At 36.8% G+C, this 18,953-nt stretch overlaps 1 protein-coding gene across 3 annotated transcripts in view; it reads left to right on the top strand.

Annotated features, from left to right (window-relative positions):
- Nucleotides 1-18,953, top strand: part of B3GLCT (beta 3-glucosyltransferase) — a 130,915-nt gene that overhangs the window by 70,934 nt on the left and 41,028 nt on the right. For all 3 annotated transcript variants that reach the window (XM_020997158.2, XM_020997157.2, XM_020997159.2), the window contains 4 exons: nt 43-154; nt 8,314-8,450; nt 14,381-14,444; nt 18,114-18,245. In XM_020997158.2, coding sequence (XP_020852817.1) covers nt 43-154; nt 8,314-8,450; nt 14,381-14,444; nt 18,114-18,245 — 445 coding nt within the window. The remainder of the gene's footprint in view (nt 1-42; nt 155-8,313; nt 8,451-14,380; nt 14,445-18,113; nt 18,246-18,953) is intronic.

The following is an 18,953-nucleotide window of genomic DNA, read 5'->3' as shown; positions in this document are numbered from 1 at the left end:
TCCAGTTTGGAGTAGAGCTTATTGTAAACTGTTTCTTCTTAGTTTTTCCACATCATTTAGCAGAAACTCATCATGGATTTTCTTCTGTGAAGAAGAAACAAGGATACACATTCCAAAACTCTTAGAAACTCTCCGAAGATATGACCCATCTAAGGTAAAGGAAAATTGAAATGCTAATATTAAGCCTCCAGGGGAAAACCCTGAAGAGGGTTTAGTATTGATTAATGAGAATGGGAATGGGAAGCTAGTAAATAACACTTCTAAAAGATTATTCCAAGTAGTAAAGAATTGGAAATAGTTAATGTGTAAGCTCAGAGGCTATGTTGTTAGAATTTCTTTGTGAAGAGCTTGTGAAGAATATGAAAGTTTCCTCTTATGGTTTATGGCTTACAAAGTGAGAGGACTTATATGATACTCTTTTTTTTTTAAATGGAAGGCATACTAAAAATATATTGGAAATTTGGGAGTATTAGACAAATGCAGTAATCCAGAGTTAAGAAATCATCTACTTTAAACATAAAGTTAAATGAACTATTTCTTTTCATGGTAGCATGGTAATTTGGTCATTCTAATTCCATTAAGTATAATTTTTACTTTTTTTGGTTTTGGTGTGTGTAGATATATCCTTCTTAGTAGATACAGCTTTGATTGACAGCATTAAATTAACACCTAAGGGTTTGGAGTCAGGAAGACTGGACTTGCAGTCCTACCTTAGACACTTAATTCTGTGACCCTGGGCAAGTCACTTAACTTCTCATACTCTCACTTTCCCCATTTGAAAATGGAGATAATAATAGCCCCTACCTTACAGTATTATTGTGAGGATTAAAAGGAGTCAATATATGTAATGGCATTTTGCACACCTGAAAGCTATATTATAGTAATAGTTTACATTCACATAGCACAGTACTTAATGCATAGGAAGTACTTAATATACTTCATTAAGGCTTGCTATTACCATTATCACCACCACCACCATCGTGTGTGGGACAGCGACCCAAACCCAAATGAAACTCAGAGACTTCTCAAAGTGGAAAGCAATGGTTACCTTTATTACAATCTCACTAGATGGCTGTCTGCTCCTCCGATACATGTGGGGCGGGGGGGGGGAAGAGAGAGAGAGAGAGAGAGAGAGAGAGAGAGAGAGAGAGAGAGAGAGAGAGAGAGAGAGAGAGAGAGAGCGCACGAGCAAGAGAGGGAGATGGGGCCTACATTCTAGGTACCAAATTCAAAGCCAAGGACAAAGGGCTCAGGTTGGGGGTGGGGCAGGGCTTATTCTTTCTGTTAAGTGCTTAAAAACAGGGTCTGAGTGGGGGAGGATTTTGAAAGTAATAATCAAGAATTATTTGACCCTTTGAGGAACCTTCACTTCTGAGAGTTCATTTCTCACACTACCTTCTGAACTCATTACCTTAATTACACTGAGAAGTCTTCACTGGGACATCCCATTAAATCATCACCATCATCATCATCATCATCATCATTCTCTATCTTGACCTCAGTTAAGATCTCTGGGATCATATCCAGGTATCTTTAAACCACCACTACCTGGTGGGGATCTTTCTAGGAACAAACTAGAATGGTCCAGATTAGTGGGAATTTCACTCAGACCAAATTGACTTGGGCATTCTTTGGAACTGATGATGATCCAGAATTGGGTTAGGCTTGCTAGGGCATTTTAAACTTGTCCCAATGTCTCTTTTCCCCAGGCCACACATTGGAATCTAGTCATATTTATTTGGGCCGAGATAAGTAGGAGGATTTTCTTTTTCCTGATTGCATTACACAGGGCTTTGCACCTTGGAGACAGAAACCTGTACTGGAAATAATACCTCAAGGACTAGTGATTAAGGGCAGATTCATCAGCATAACAAAAATCAGCATTTTAAATCTGAAAGTTTTGGAATGGCTCAATTTATCTTTCATTATCATTCTTCTAATTTTAGTACCTTGTGCCTAGTAGTCAATCCATATTTGCTGAATTAACTTGGTAATAGTAAGGATGAATGAGAGCTGTCATTCTATTTTTAAAATTTAATTTATTTTATTTTAATTTATGGAACAAAACAAGCATTTCCATAACATAATATAATAAAAAAGATGATTGCACATGAAACTGCAAATCTGTTATGTACAACTTGCTATTTCTTTTAAATATGTAATAAAGTTATCAAGTAAATTTCTTTTTTTTCTTTTTTTTTCCCTCCTCCCCCCATGGCTACCATTAGATGCATATATACATATACATACATATATATATACATATATACATATTCATACATATATATACACACATATATATATGCATATATATATATATATATATATATAAAGTCATTCTATACATACTTCTATTTATCACTTCTTTCTCTGGATGCAGATAGTGTCTTCCTTCATATGTCTTTTGTAGTGAATTTGGGTATTTATAATAGTCAAAATTACTTAGTTGCTCAAAGTTGTTCTTAAAACAATATTGCTCTTACTCTGTACAATGTTCTGTTGGTTCTGCTCATTGTGCTCTTCGTTATTTTGCGCAAGTCTGTCCATGTTTTTCTAAGACCATTGAGCTCATCATTTCTTATAGCACAGTAGTATTCCAACATGATCAAAGACTACAATTTATTCAGCCATTCTCCATTTGATGAGCATACCCGCAATTTCTAGTTCTTTGCCAGCACAAAGAGACTTGCTGTAAATACTTTACAACATATAAGTTCTTTTCCTTTTTACCTAATCGTCTTTGGAAATAGACCTAGTATTAGTGGTGGGGATGGGATCTGAATCCCAAAAAGGAAAAGACCATGTCTTTGAGATCTGGACCACTGGGGCACCTAGCTCTTTCAGGTCCTTCTCTATTATTTCCCAGTCATATGAGCTATTGGCCACTTCTTGACCACTGTATGTAAGTGTCCATCTTGTCCTCATTAAATCACTCAGATTCCTTAAGACTCTGGCCTGGTTGTATTCTCGTGACAAAGGCTCAGATCCTTAAAATCTGGCCAATAGGGCGGATTCTTAGAATCTTGACCACCCTGACCAGTGTTCTAATAAACCTTATCTTTGGCTAAAAGAAGGCTTGGGTGGAATTCATTTGAGGCAGGACTCATGTCACTTGCCCTTGAATTTTGGGTTCCCAGCACCCCTAGACCTCAAAATTTTGGTTCCCTGATTAGGAGACTGCCTAATCTCAAACTCTTCTACAGCCAAGACTGGAAGGTATGTAAGCCTTCCCTCTCTCCCTATCCCCTTCTTGCACTGCAGTTGGGGTTACTCTCTAACCACTTAGGAAGGCTTGGAGGTACTTTTCAGGCCTGACCTCCTAAGTCCCGTTAGGTCAGACTGTTATAAGGTTATCTCACACTCAGCCTGATACTCTCAGGTTCTCAGTCCAGTGGTTTGGTTTGAAGCCATGGACCTGGGCCACAAACCTGTGCCACATGGAAAGGGCCTAGATGGAATTGAGGAATGTTGGTCTAGGGTGAGGCAGGTGCAGACAATGAGGCCACAATGAAAAGATTAACTGGGAAGGGCCAGGTGCCCTAGAGGAAAGCCAGGGACCTGGGCCATGTGGAAAAGTCCAGGGGCTTTTCCTATTTGGGGTCCAGATCCCATTCCTATCAGTAGTATTGCTGGGTCAAAGGGTATAGGCAGTCTAATAAGTCTTTTGGTGTAATTCCAGATTGCTCTCCAAAATGGTTGAATCTGTTCACAGTTCCATTAGCAGTGAATTAGTGTCTCAATTTTTCCACATCCCCTGCAACATTTGTTGCTTTCCCATTCAATCATTTTATCTAATTTGATAGGTGTAAAATGATGTCTCCATTCTAGCAATAACTTCCTCAAAGAGGAAAAGAATTACCATCTTATCTTACCTAGGATTTTCAGATTGGTCAAGACAATCAACTAGCAGTTACTAATCTCTTGAAGTAGTCTCATCATTTCAATTTGCATGGCACATTTTTTGGGCTAGAACCAGTTACCTTATTTTGCACACTAGTAATAATTTTGTTGTTGTTCAATCGTGTCCAACTATGTCCAACTCTACATGACCCAATGAACTTTTTGTCCATGGGGTTTTCTTAGCAAAGATACTGAAGTGGTTTGTCATTTCCTCCTGTAGTGTGTCCTCATTTTACATTTGAGGAACTGAGGCAAATAGACGTTAAGTGACTTGCCCAGGGTCACACAGCTAGTCTGAGGCTGGATTTGAACTCAGATCTTCCTGGCTCCAAGCCCAGTGCTCTAACCACTGTATCATCCATTGCACCACCTTGTTGCCCTATAATAATAATAATAACTAACACATAGTGCTTATTATGTGCTGAGAACTGGCTAGAACCAGTTACCTCTTTTTGTACAATAATAATAGTAATTAACCTTTATATAGTGCTTACTATGTGTTGAGTACTTTACAATTATTATCTCATATGATTTCTGCAACATCCCTAGGAAGTAGGTGCTATTATTATCCCCATTTTACAGATGAGGAAAGTGAGGCAAACAGGTTAAGTGACTTGCACAGGTTCACATAACTAGTAAGTATTAAAAGGCACATTTGAACTCAGGTCTTCCTGACTCCAGACCCAGTGCTCTAACCACTGTACCAGCTAGCATAATTATAAGTTCCAGGCACTATGCTAGGCCCTGGGAATATAGAGACAAAAATGAAATAACCCCTGCCCTCTAGAAGGTTACATGCTACCAGGGGAAACAACATGTACACAAATAAGTACATGCAAATTAAATATTAGGTATTTTGAGGGGAGAGGCCCCAATCCAGTATATGCCAGGAAAGATAGTCTTTCTTGTTTCATGTAAAGCTTTTATTATGTGGTATGCTGTCTGTGTTTGCTATAAAAACAAAACAGAACACTGAAAAACCTTCTAAAAACCTCTCAAGGTTCTCTTTGAATGTGGGAGTTTTAACTTTCACTTAATGTTTTTTTCATCTGTAAATCATTCCTTCTGTTATCCATAGCTCAAATTCTGTAAGGGGTATGGTGACTCACCTTGCTTTTTTTTTTTAGTGAAAAAAATAGAATGATGATTTCAAAAGTTCAAGATAAGTTCATGAAAATTGGAATATAAAAGAAAATCTGCTCAGGATCCTTAGCTTTTCAGAATCTTTCAAAAATTTAGAGTGTTTTATTTTTAAAATGACATTAAAGAATAAGCATTCTATAGGTGTGAGGTTTATTTTTAAACTTGAGAGATTTTTGAAATTTCAATTCAGTCTAAAATGTTAGAAGAACAGAAAGTGCAGGGTCAAACGCTGCAGTAGAAAGCATGCTGGGCTGAGAGTAAGGACACCTGGGTCCTTTTCTGGGCTGTGATACTCCTTCCTGTGTGATCCCTGGCAAACCACTCAGCTTTCTGAGCTAATTCTTCATCTGTAAAAGGCGATGGGAAGGCTAGATAACCTTCCAGGTCCCTTTCAGCTCTAAAACTTTTAGTTTCACAGTGATCTGATTGGTTTAGTGTTTTCAGTGTGAAGGAGTGTTATTTTGTGTTAACAATCCCTTTCTCTTCATCAGTCGTTTGACCTTTCTAGCAAATAAAAATGTAGCCAGTGTTATATGAATAGTATAAATGAAGAAAAGTAGGTCCCCTCTCTTCTCCCAGCTTTGGTATCTCTTTCTCTTTCAGCTACCTTAAAAATTGATCTCCCAGTGCCCTTTGTTGTGTTGCCTTCAACATAGACCTTTTCTGTATATATGTATCTGGTCTCATCCAACTACTTTCACCATGTTTATTTTCTGAAGTGCCATTTTTACTTCCTCAAGGAGAATATCTAAGACCTTGATGTTAGGATTTAAATGTGATGGCTTCACTGTTCTTAATGATGAAAAGATTTTATTACACAAATCTTTGTTGTGCTTCTTCTAGTTTCCTCCTTAAATTAGACTGAGCTTCTTGAGAGCAAGGATTATCTTGCCTTTCAGTGCTTAGCTTAGCACACTGCCTGGCATATAGTAGGTACTTAATAAATGCTTACTTGGCTGATTGGCTGACCGGCTAAATGCTCTTAGGATGATCTTTGCATAGTTGAATCTAGTGATTCTCACTATCAGTGAACAACAGTACTGTTCATAATCTTATATTGATCCCTGCCGGAGAGTGATTCTTTATTTAAAAAAAGAAAAGATTTTTCTTTTTTGAGGAAAAGAAGAATAAGAGAAAAATATAGGCAAAACCAATCAGTAAATAAAATAAATCTGACAATGTATGCAATGTTCTCCATCCATGGATACTCCCACTTCTGCAAAGGAGTGTGGGGATGTGCCTTCTCCTTTTTCTTCTTTGGGGCCAAGCTTGGTTTTTTAGTAATTATGTAACAGTCACTTTCTGTAGTTTTGCCACTGTTCTTTGCATTTATATTGTTGTAGTTATTGTATATATTGTTTTCTTTGGTCTCCTTACGTGTGTGTGTGTGTGTGTGTGTGTGTGTGTGTACTTAATGCAAGTCTTTTCAGGCTTTTGCTATTTCTTAGATCCCAGTACTATTCCATTATAGTCATATTCTATGATTTATTTAGCCATTCTCTAATCATTGGGCATCTACTTTGTTTCTAGTTCTTTATTATCGCAAAAAATGCTGCTACAACTATTGTCATGTAGATAGATTGTTTCTTTTTTATTAGATCTCCTTTGGGGTATGATTTTAGCTACTTTATTTGTATAATTCCAAAGTACCTTTTCAGATAGTTGTTCTTATTCACGGTTTTAGCTGCAATGAAATAATATGCCTGTCTTTCCAACAGTGATTATTCCTGGTTTTTTCTTATCTTTGCCAATTTGCTGGGTGTGAGGTAAAACCTCAGGGTTGTTCTGATTTCCTTATCTCTTATAAGTGATTTGGAGAATTTTGTAATTCTTCTGAGAACTGTTCATAGCCTTTAGTCACTTATCTATTGGGAAACTGCATTTTGGCCATATATATTTTTGTTAGTTGTCTATAAATATATCTTAGATACCAAACCCTTGCCACATAAGTTTGATACAAAGATTTTTTTCCCATTTAATCCCATTCCCTTCTTATTCTAAATGCATTAATTTTGTTTGTGTAAAAAGCTTTTCAATTTTATGTAATCAAAATGATCTCTTTTATCTTTTTAAATTACCTCTCCCCGGCTTAGGTTAAGAATTCATCTCCTACCTATAACTGTAAAAGGTATACAATCTGATTCTATTCTAATATTTCAATTATGAAATGTATTAGGTTATATATCTATTTTGGATTTATTGCAAATATAGCATATTTTTTGTTATCCTCATCCATGACCACCTTTGTGTTGATATCACTGAGTATTGAAATATATGTTGATATAATTTGTATCATCTTTTCAAGTTCTTGGTACAACTTCTGTCTCTTTTCCCTCTGTAACAGATTGTGCATAAGCTGCAATCAGTTTCATGATGATGCTTTTGCAAATACCTATCATAAGCACCACAATACAAAATCACCCAAGTGTCCAGTGAAAAAATGGTTCTTGTTGCCATTGGCCATACAATAAAACCAACTCCACCAATTCCATGATTTGCCTTCCATTTAGTTACAACTTCCTTCTGTCTTTTGGTTTCATTTGTGTGAATATCAAGATTGACATGATTCAGTTCCTTCTTCAAAAATTTCTTAAAACAAAGTAAACTCTCTATTATCTACCATTCCATTAACTAATGCTTTTTGCACACCTATTGGATAAGGATGACTGACAGTGTGGCATAATAGATTAATAGCTGTCCTCACAGTCAAAAAGACCTGGGTTCAAGTCCTACCTCTTGATACATCCTAGCTATGGTACCCTGAGCAAGTGACATAACTTCTCCTTTCTCTAGACAGCTATCCCAGACTCTATGTTGCAGAACAACTGCTTATTTATTTTTGGTATGTAGTGTTTCCTTACCTGGAGTTCCCTATAGCAATGAAATCACAGATCTAGAACAAAAAAAAGAAAAAAAATAAGCATAATCAGTGTTGATAATGATTATTTTGAGGCATATTTCAAATCCTAAAGTAATTTCTGAATCATCAAAGAAAGAGTAAATTATGTTTGCGTGGTTTTAGTGTTAGATCTGTATTATTATATTCTGATTTTTTAAAAAATTGGTAATCCATATATGCTAACTTTCTGTTGACCAGAGTACTGTTTCTTTACGATGTTATAAAACAAAGAGTGTTTTAGTAAGCTGTAAGAGCAGACATTTTGCAAGTTCCATAATCCCTTCTCCCAGCATGTAAGTATTTGTTCTATCATTTATCTTGAATAAATAATGTAATGGATGATTCAGTGATGTTGTGCATTTTTCTTCCAGGAGTGGTTTTTAGGAAAAGCATTACATGATGAACAATCAACAATCATTCATCATTATGCCTTTGCTGAAGATCCTACAATTTTCAAATTTCCTGACTTTGCTGCTGGCTGGGCCCTTAGTCTTCCACTCATAAACAAGTAAGAATTAAATGGGCATTTTTTTTTTGTACAACAGTTCCATGACTTTATGGCTCGTAGATTGACTAACAAATGGCATTTTTGTCCAAGCAAATTATTTGTATTTTTGTAGTGTTTTATGATTTTCTGGCTTTTTTTGGTTTAAATCTCTTTTATTTAAGAAAAACTTGGATTTTTAAAATTATGAACTTATTAATACCAGATTACCAAAAAGAAATGTTTTTATTTTCAAAGGAGAAGAGGAAAAAAGGGATTATATGTGAAACTGTGAATCACTAGTTCATACAGTATGCTTTTTAAAAGCTTATAACAAATTGTTACTTTCAAAGCTTTTCTGCTTGTCTGGGTTTCCTACTGGCCTTCTGTTCTCTTTTGTGCATTTTTAGAAAATGCTTAACTGGCTCCCTTTTCTTGCTTTCTTTTTACAACAGAATCACTAGTTCCCCTACCCCTCAAATACCCATGACTCCAAGTGAAAAAAAAATAAGAAAACTAGAATCCTTGTAACAGATAAGTATAATCAGGGAAAACATCCATACATGCGCCATGTCTAAAAATGTGTGTTTCACTTTGCATCTTGAATCCATCATCTCCCTAGTAGGAGGTATGGATAGCCTGCTTTACCATCTAGCCTATGGATTCATGATCAGTCACTGTATTAATCAGAATTTTTAAGATTTTTCAAAGTTATTTTTATAGTGCATACTGTGTGAGCAGTAGCATAGTGCTTGGCACATAGAAGGTGCTTAATAAATGTTTATTATGGGGCAGCTAGGTGGTGCAGTGGATAGAGCACCCAGCCCTGAAGTCAGGAGGACCTGAGTTCAAATCCAGCCTCAGACCAAACACTTGACACTTACTAGCTGTGTGACCCTGGGCAAGTCACTTAACCCCAATTACCTAAAAAAAAATGTTTATTGTTTGGTTAGGCACATATTACATGTTTAATAAATGCTTGATGACTTGACTAAATTGTTCCACCTCTCGCTTGACTCTGGCAAATATATGTATTCAAAATTGTTACTGCTAACTGTGGTCACAGCCCTGTGGTAGAGGGGAAAGAGCAATAGACTTAAGGGTTAAAGACCTGGCTTCTAATCCCAGTTAAGCCTCTTATTTGCCCTCTGACCTCTCTGTGTCTCATTTTTCCCTATATGATGAGGCTAACAATACTCTCTATATTTACCTTAAAGGGTAGTTATAATGATTGTGAGATATACCATTGAATGCACTTTGAAAATTGTATGAATGTAAGGTAATTTAGTCAGTAAACATTTGTTAAGTACCTACTATGTACTAGATACTGTGTTAACACTGGGGATACAAATTAAGAAAAAGAGTTCCTGCTTCCAGAGAGCTTACAGTCTGATAGGGAAAGAGAACACACAAAAGGAAATTGGAAGAGTCTGTGGGGACGGAGGATATCTGGCATGTGGCATGATGGAGAAATCTGTCACTGAGAAAGAGTAAAAGATGGCTGGCCTGGGTGCCCTCCTTAAATGGAGGTTTGGGGAGGGCTGTGACCCAATTGTAAATTTTCTTGCCAGATCAACAGAGCTTTAGTAACTAGCTGATAAGAAACTTAATATAAATACTTTGGAAATAAAATAAAATTGAACCCAAAAAACGCATTTGAAATCTTTAAAAAAAAACTAATTTAATGTAATATCTTTCAAGTCTGACAGATGACTGAGGTGATCTGTAAGTTAAACACAGGAAATATAGACCTTAGAAGATGCCAAAGAATCCATTTCTACATAGTTATACTAGCTGGTGTTTGTACAGTACTTTAAAGTATGCAAAGTGCTTTTCATACATTATAAACTCATTTGATCCTTACAATAGCCCTGTGAGCTAGACCTTACAGCTGGGTTTATTCCTCATCATACGGAAGAGAAAACCGAGGCTTATAGAGAGGAAGTGGTCACATAGTTGGGAAATATCAGAAACTGGATTTGAACTCTGAGTCCAGCACTCCATCCATATCTCCTGACTAGGCATATGCAGAAATACGTAGCTGACTAGCCAAGAGCCCAGAGATGATAGAAGCTGGGCACCTTGTCTTTTGTGTCCTTGGTGAGTGTCATAGGCCCATAGATTTAGAGCTAAAAGGGAGGACAAGATGGCATCCGGGGTCCCTGCCAGCTCTGATCTGTGATCCTTTGATTCAGCCTCTTCATTTTATAGATGAGGAAACTGAGGCCTGGAAAGATGCTGAATCCCAAAGAGATTAACTGATTTGCCCAAGGTACAAAGGGAGAAATCTGGGATTTGAACCCAGGGCCTGTGACTCCAAATCCAGGATTCTTTCCAGCATGCTGTACTGTCTTCAACCAGACAGCTGCTTCCTGGCTTCAGGGTGCTGTGATGTGGGGCTTACCTTGGCTCCTCCTCCTTTCTGGTAGTGTCTAAAGAATATCCATTTTTATAGTAACTACTGGTGTCAAAAATTCCTGGGCATACAATGATAACAGCCATAATTTCACTTCCTTTCCTCTCCCAATTCTTTCCACTCTCATCCATATGACTGAGGGAGGACAGAAATAAACATTTTTCTAGTACCTATTATATACTATATTTTCTAGTACGTGCTTTGTCCCATTATGTGTCCGATACTGCACTACGTGCTTAACAAATATCATCTCATTTGATCCTCACAATGAACTTGTGAGGTAGTTGCTGTTCTATCTATTTTACAGTTGAAGAAACTGAGGCAAACAGAGGTTAAGTGACTTGTGTAGAGTCACACAGCTGGTAAGTTTCTGAAGCAGTATTTGAACTCATTTCTTCCTGACTCCAGGACCAGCACTCCGTCTCCACTGTACCACTTACTTGCCTCTAAACCTAAGTGGACTTCGATGATCATTTTACCCCAGGACTCAGTAAACATTTCCCGCTTACTGATGTTGAGGGGGCACTAGACACCCCATTGAAAAATCTCTGGTTTGAGCTCTGCTAATGCTGATTGTCAAGGGAGCACTTTTTGGAGCTAAATGGCTACTCTCCAACGGTCTTATCAGATTTCAAAGGCCCTTGGCATGGAGTCCAAATTTCAGAACATTCTTTGATACATATTAAATATATTTGGGGGGGACCATCTTTAATAGGTAAGATCTGATTTGGATTTTATTCCAAGACTTGACAAAAAAAAATTCTGGGTATGTATGTTTAAGGATGGATTAGAGTTGTTGTCAGTATGAGTTATAAAAATGTACATTTTTAAGAAATGATGAGCTCGATGACCTTAGAAAAACATGGGCAGGTTTGTATGAAATAATGGAGAATGAAATGAGCAGAACCAAGAGAACATCATATGCAGTAACAACAATATTGTTTTAAGAACTATGTTGAGTGACAAAGTCATTTTGACTATCATAAATACCCAAATTAACTACAAAGGACATATGAAGGAAGATGCTATCTGTATCTAGAGAAAGATCTGATGAATAGAAGTATGTACAGAATGATTTTACATGTATATACATATTTGTGTCTAATGGTAGCCAGCTTTAGGGCAGGGCGAGAGAAAGAGGGAAGAAAAAAAGGAAAAAAAAGAAAGTTGCCTGATAATTTTATTATATGTTAAAAAGGAATAGCAATTTGTACATAATAGATTTGCAGTTTCATGTGCAATCATATTTTTTTTATTATACTATATTATGGAAATGCTTGTTTTATTCCATAAATTAAAAATTAATAAAAATTCAGAAAAGTAAAACTATAGGGATATGGTTATTGTGTGGGTAGATATAGCAAAGACTCACTGATTTCTTTTGGAATTCTTTGCCATAAAATAGTTTGGGTTTTTTTTGTTTTGTTTTTGTTTTTGCTTTTTGGTGGGGCAATCGGGGTTAAGTGACTTGCCCAGGGTCACATAGCTAGTAAGTTTCAAGTGTCTGAGACTGTGTTTGAACTCAGATCCTCCTGACTCCAAGGCCAGAGCTCTATCCACTGCTCCACCTAGCTGCCCCCATAAAATAGTTTCAACATGATTATTGTCAATTCCCAACTTACAAAAGGGTTGTGATTCTGGCATTTTATTTGTTAAGTCTCTAGGCTAACCATGTCAGGTTTCTTCAGTTGATCCTCTTATGACATGAGCTGAAGGTTCTTTACTGTTCCAGTTACTCTCCTCTGGATGCTGCCCAGCTAAGCAATGACCTTCCTGAAATGTACTAAACACAATACTTCAAATCGTCAAGATACAGGGGGACTATTACTTCTTTAGTCCCAGAAACTCTGTCTCTTTTAATGTAGTCTAAGATTCAATTAGTTTTTCTAAAATCTAGGGAAACTCTATCCTCAACATTCCCTTCTGCTTAAAAGTACTCTCAGAGAAGGAAATAAAATGAGTCTGGCATGACCTTTTCATGATAAAACCATACTGACCGTTTGTGATTACTGCTTCCTTTTCTAGATGTTCAGTAACCAAATCTTTAATAATATGTTCAGATATTTAACTTAAGTTTACTGGCCTGTAGTTTTCATGTCCTATTTATTCTATCCATTCATTCTGTTCTCGTTCTCTCTCTCTCTCTCTCTCTCTCTCTCTCTTCTCTCTCTCTCTCTCTCTCTCTCTCTCTCTCTCTCTCTCTTTTAATATCAGGACACTTGCTCTTTTCTAATCATGGAGTATCTTTCCCATTTTTAATGATTTTTCAAGCACTGCTGAAGGTGGCTCAGTGGCACAGCTGACAGTACTTTCAGTACCTGAATGTGAAGGTCATATAGGCCAAGTGACCTGAATACATTCAATTGTGCTAGGCTCTGTGTGCTGTCTTGTCGTCTTACTTATTTTGGGTATTGACTCCCTATTACTCATTTGTTATTTCCTTTCTAGTTGAAAGAACTTTATTTTTAGCAAAGAGAACAGGGGTAAATAAAACATTGAATAGCTTAATTGCTTGATTTTTGTTAACTGGGAGATGTCTCAGGATGGGGAAGATAGAGGGTACATCTGAAAGTGATTTTTATGTCAGTCATTTGTAAGTCATAGAGTCCCTATAATAGCATCTGTAAGTCAACTGTTATTCAATAAAATATAAATTATGATCCATTTTCCATGTCTTTATCTTCCATCTGTTTAGAAAAAAATCTTTTTTGACCAAACACAAGGCCAAGATGTAATAAACAAGTGAACAACAAACATTTTAGTAGGATTTTCAAATTTGCTGCTGCTTTTATACATTGAGATATTATTTGATAGTAGTGAGTAGAAGACGTTTAAAATGTTTATTATGACTTCTCATAGATGAAGCCAATGGTATATACTACTATTAAAATAACTAGATTGTCAAAACAAAATTTCTTCTACTTTATGGGAATCATAAAACAGATCAGTGTTTCTACAGTCCAGTTCATTGTATGAACCTCAGCTTGGAATCAAGAAAACACTTCAAAGAAAAGCAATTTTTGCTTTCCCCAATAATCTCCCAAACAAGCAAAGAAAAAGGCTATATTGAAGTTATCGAAAATGACAGAGGGAAATTTCAACCTTTATCCTTTTTTTCCCCTTCCCTTCTCCTGTTTTCTTTTTTTCTATAATTCAGTAGAAGCATATCCAGCTTAAAACAAAACCTCAGTGTACTGTCTTTCAGAGCCTCCAGCGTGTCTTTTTGTGTATGATAAAATGATCTTCCTTTTAAAGGCTGGCATTTTGAAGTGTTTAAAATTCAGCATTTGTGCCACACAATCATTGGCATTCTTATGATAATAAGTAAATGATTTGTGTTTTCATCAATTCAGCATCCTTACAGTACAATTTTGTTTTATTCTTTTATTCTTTATAAAAAATTTAATAATAATAAAAAAGTTCTGTATAATCTTACTTAAACTTAAAAAAAATCCAAACAATGTTTTACCTCTCTTTTTTGTTTTGTTTTGTTTTGGGTTCTTGACAGAAAGTAAATTTAATTGCCTTCATTTTCCAGGCTTACCAAAAGATTGAAAAGTGAGTCCTTGAAGTCTGACTTTACAATCGATTTAAAACATGAGGTAAGTGATATCTCATTGGGTTGAATGTTTGAATAATCAAATCTGTGAAGGATTTTGGTACTGGAAAAATTCTAAGTTTCCATTAGTATGTTTTCCTTCATAAGTAATCAATCCTCAGTGTAGTCCAATCCAGTTTTGAGTTTTTAAAACTGTGGATGAGCCCAGAGGTAAAATACTACATGTGGTGGAAGTGCCTTTACTCAGTCCTCATCCTTCTTGACATCTCTGCAGTTTTTGACCGTCCACCACCCCTTCTCTTTTCCTTTGGTTTCTGTAAAACTCTTTGTTGGTTCTGCCCTACCTGTCTACTCACTTCTCAGTTCTCCTTTCTAGATCATCCTTCTTCCCTTGCCTAATAAGTGAAGTCATTCTCAAGGCTATGTCCTGAGCCCATTTCAACTCCTGTAGGTTCAACTATCACCTCTATACAAATGACTCCCCCAAATTCTTATTCAGCTCTAATCTCTTTCCTGAGTGCCTATCCCATGATATTGATTGCCTAGACAATTTGTAAGAATATAAAACTCAACCAGTCCAAAATGGAACACACTATATTTCCCCCAAATTGATCTATTCTCTGAACTTACCCATTTCTGTTGATGGCGTTGCCATCCCATTCCCACTTGGGGCCACCATTGCAGGAGGTGACCGTGACATCCATGCTTACTTCTCTCCTGGGTCTGCTGCTGTTCTTCCCACTTTGCCCCAATATGGGCATCCTTCCACTCCAAGCCCCTTCTTAAATCCCTCACTATAGTTCTTGAGTTGTGCAAAGGTGCTGTGATGTTGTCACATATACGCACATATATACATATGTATCTATATATACACACACATGTGCGTATATATTTATATAATATATATACACATGTACATACACACACATACATACATATATGCACACACATGTATACATATATAGAAATATATATATGTATGTATATATATATATATATATATATATATATATATATAATATATATATATATATATATATATAATATAAAAATATCCTATTATCTTTGAGGGGCATTGGTGTAATGGGTAGAGTGCCAAACCTGGAGTCAGGAAGACTCATCTTCCCGAGTTCAAATCTGGCCTCAGATACTTACTAGCTGTGCGACCCTGGGCAGGTCACTTAACCCTGTTAACTTCAGTTTTCTCATCTGTAAAATGACCTGGAGAAGGAAATGGCAAACTGCTCCAGTATCTCTGCCAAGAAAACCCCAAATGGGGTCACAAAGAATCAGATACAACTGAAAAAACAACAAATCCTTGAGAAAAGTGAATGTCTTGTTTTGCTTGTATTTGTGTTTCCATCACGTGTTGCAGTGCCTGGCATATAGAAAACAATTAATAAGTTAAATACAATAAATAATAATTTTTAAAAATCTATCTGTCCTTCTTATTACCCAGGTTTATAACCTTATCTCTCTGATCATATATTCAATCCTGCCCAAGAGAGACTTATATTTCATTTTTACTGAGCTCACTGATATGATCTTGGATTTCTGGCAGATTTTAGATTATCACTCATTTAGCATTTTGTTTTACCTGCTATGCAAACTACCAACTTAAGGCAGACTGTTAATTATAACCCCAAGTGTGCACACTGTGGCGGAGGTGTTATTTGCAGTTGGAAGAGCACAGGCCTTGCACCTAGAGGACCTAGGTTTAAATCTTGCCTTTTGGGGCAAGTCACTTCACTTTCCTAATCCTCCTCTGTAAGACAAAAGGGTTGGATTAGATGGCCTCCACACTGAGGATCAGATGAGGTGATATTTGTAAGAAGCACTTTGCACAGTGACTGGAACACAGTAGATGCTATATAAAAACACTTATCCCTCTCCCTGCCCAGGTCCTTTCCAACTCTAGAAGTATGAGCGCCCTGCAGCAGAGATGTCAGCTGGACCAGATTAAAATGTCTAACAATGTTTCCCCCCATCCTGCACCGGTTGAGTCAGGCAGCTAGCTGGCACAGTGGATACAGTGCTGGACCTGGAATCAGGAAGACCTGAGTTCAAATCTAGCCTCAGATCCTTATTAGCCATGTGACTGGGCAAGTTGTTTAAACTTTCTTAGTTTCCTCTTCTGCAAAATGGGCATAATGATAGCACCCACATCACAGGGTGGTTGAGAGGATAAAATGAGAATATTTTTAAAGCATTTTGTAAACTTAAAAGCTCCATATAAATTTTAGGGCAAGTAGGTGGCACAGTGGATAAATGCTGGGCCTGAAGTCAGGAAGACTTGAATTCAAATCTGGCCTCACACGCTTACTAGCTGTGTGCCTGGGCAAGTCACTTAACCCTGTTTGCCTCAGTTTTCTCTTCTGTGAAATGAGCTGGAGAAGAAAATGGCAAACCACTCCAGTATCTTTGCCAAGAAAACCCCAAATGGGGTCACAGAGTCAGATACGACTGAAAAAAATGACTGTATATAAATGCTAGATATTATTATTGAATCCAAATATATGGTATAACATTTGTACCTAGCAAATTTCATCTTAATTAGATTTTGCTGTTTTTCTAACTTGTTCATCAAAGCCAGGTGTAAACCCTGGAGTGCTCCATTAGAAACATCTCTCCAAGTTGCTGTCTATCCAGTAATCGCCTCTTTTTTAGGTTCTGTATAATTTAACCAATTCTGAATCCAGGCTTCATTTCTTCATCTTGTCCACTAGTATATCATGAGATACTTGGTAAAATCCTGTAGTGAAATCCAACTATACTATGTGTGCCTGTCATATTCCCCCTAATCTGTTTAATTACGCTGTCAAGAAAAGACAGGATGTTAGTTTGGCATGAGCCATCTTTGATGACCCATGTTGTCTCTTAGTGGTCATCGACTCCTTTTCTAAGGGTTACCCATCCCTCCCTTTAAGATTATGCTCTTCCAGCAATCAGAGTCAAGCCTACTGACCTCTAGTTTGAAGAACTCACTTTATCTTTTTTGAAAAATGGGAATGACAGATTTCAGGCTCCAGTCCTTGAGCACTTATCTCATTTGTTCTCTTCATATTTTTTTCAAATACCAATGACACTTATTCAGCAGTCATGCCTGCATGGTTTTTTCCAGTGTCTTGGGAAAACTTTGTCCTGACCTGGTGACTTGATCTCATGAAGGGCAGCTAGGTATTTTTTTTTTTACCATTTCCTTGATTATTTTGAGTTTCATTTCTGTTATAGTCCCCAATTTCGAAGATTATTTTCCTTAATAAAGAAAATGGAAGCAAAATAAGTGTTGAGTATGGTGGTGGGAGGGAACATGAGCCATTGCTTCCCCTTTCTGATGGCAAAGAGTGGAGGTTGCCTATGAATGTATTTTTCTTTTAAAGAGAATGCAGCTCAGGTGTAGATACCAGGTTTTTTGGTGATGCTGGTGAGGCTACTGATTTTCTTGTATATTTCTCTACAGTATTTTGATGGGAGTTTTACTGCTTTACAAAATTCATGTATCCCCACTTGGGAATCCTTTAGTACTCAGAATGTTGGTTTGTTTATAAGACTTATAAACACAATGTAATTAATAATTCTCTAATGATTATGAGACCAATCTCAAGATAATTATTGCTTTATGTCCTTTCTTTCTTTACATCTTGTTTATTATCTTCCTGTAGTCATTGCCATATCTTCCTGTAGTCATTGCCAATCATCTGTTTTATAATAGATCGCTCTCTACATTTGGGACAAAGGCAGTGGACCCCATCTTACTCCGGTGCCTGAGTTTTGCACAGATGATATGAGCTCTCCTAAGGCTACCAATTGTGCCACAATGTTTCATACTTTTCTACCGCTTTGTGTGAGTATCATAGGCAAAATTTCTTTATGTATTAAATTCATATAATGTGCTTCATGCTACCTTGGCACCTTGTACAACATTACGGACTCAATGAGTCTTGGTAATTATTCACTGATGGGGGACAAAGGACCAGATTCTACGTCAAATCATTAATGTCAACTAAAATTTACTGAGCACTTGTTATGGGTTGTAGTGGGAAGGACACTAGATTCGGAATCAGAAGACTTTAATATGAGCCCTAGATCTGCTAGTTAGGACCTGCATGCCCTGAGCAAGTCACTTCTCTGAGCCTCAGTTTCCCCATCTATAAAATGAAGATATTTCTCCTATGACTATGTTTGTTAAAAAAGCATTTCGTTAACCTTAACACACTATATAAGTGTAAGTTATTATTGTTATTATCAAATGAAACACCATATTCAATTCAGGCATTTATTAAGTGCCTCCTGAACATGAAAAGCTTTGAATGTAGAGAACTTTACTTGGTGGGTAATAGGTAGCTGTTGAAGGGCTTTGGACTAGAATGATGTGACCAGATCCAAGAATAAAGAAGATAAGTCTGTAAGCAGAGTGAGAGTTCAGTTGGATGTGGAGAGAGTAGACATGGGGATTATAAATAGTAACTTCTATCCCTGTCACCATATGATAGATATTATTATTATTATTACAGAGGCAGCAGGGGGTGGAGTGGTGAACTTGGAGTCAGGA

This window comes from Phascolarctos cinereus, unplaced genomic scaffold (assembly GCF_003287225.1).
Source record: "Phascolarctos cinereus isolate Bilbo 61053 unplaced genomic scaffold, phaCin_HiC Scaffold_726;HRSCAF=1367, whole genome shotgun sequence".
Lineage (NCBI taxonomy): Eukaryota > Metazoa > Chordata > Mammalia > Diprotodontia > Phascolarctidae > Phascolarctos > Phascolarctos cinereus.
The sequence above is the reverse complement of the archived record's forward strand: the minus strand, read 5'-3'. Positions and strand labels throughout refer to the sequence as shown.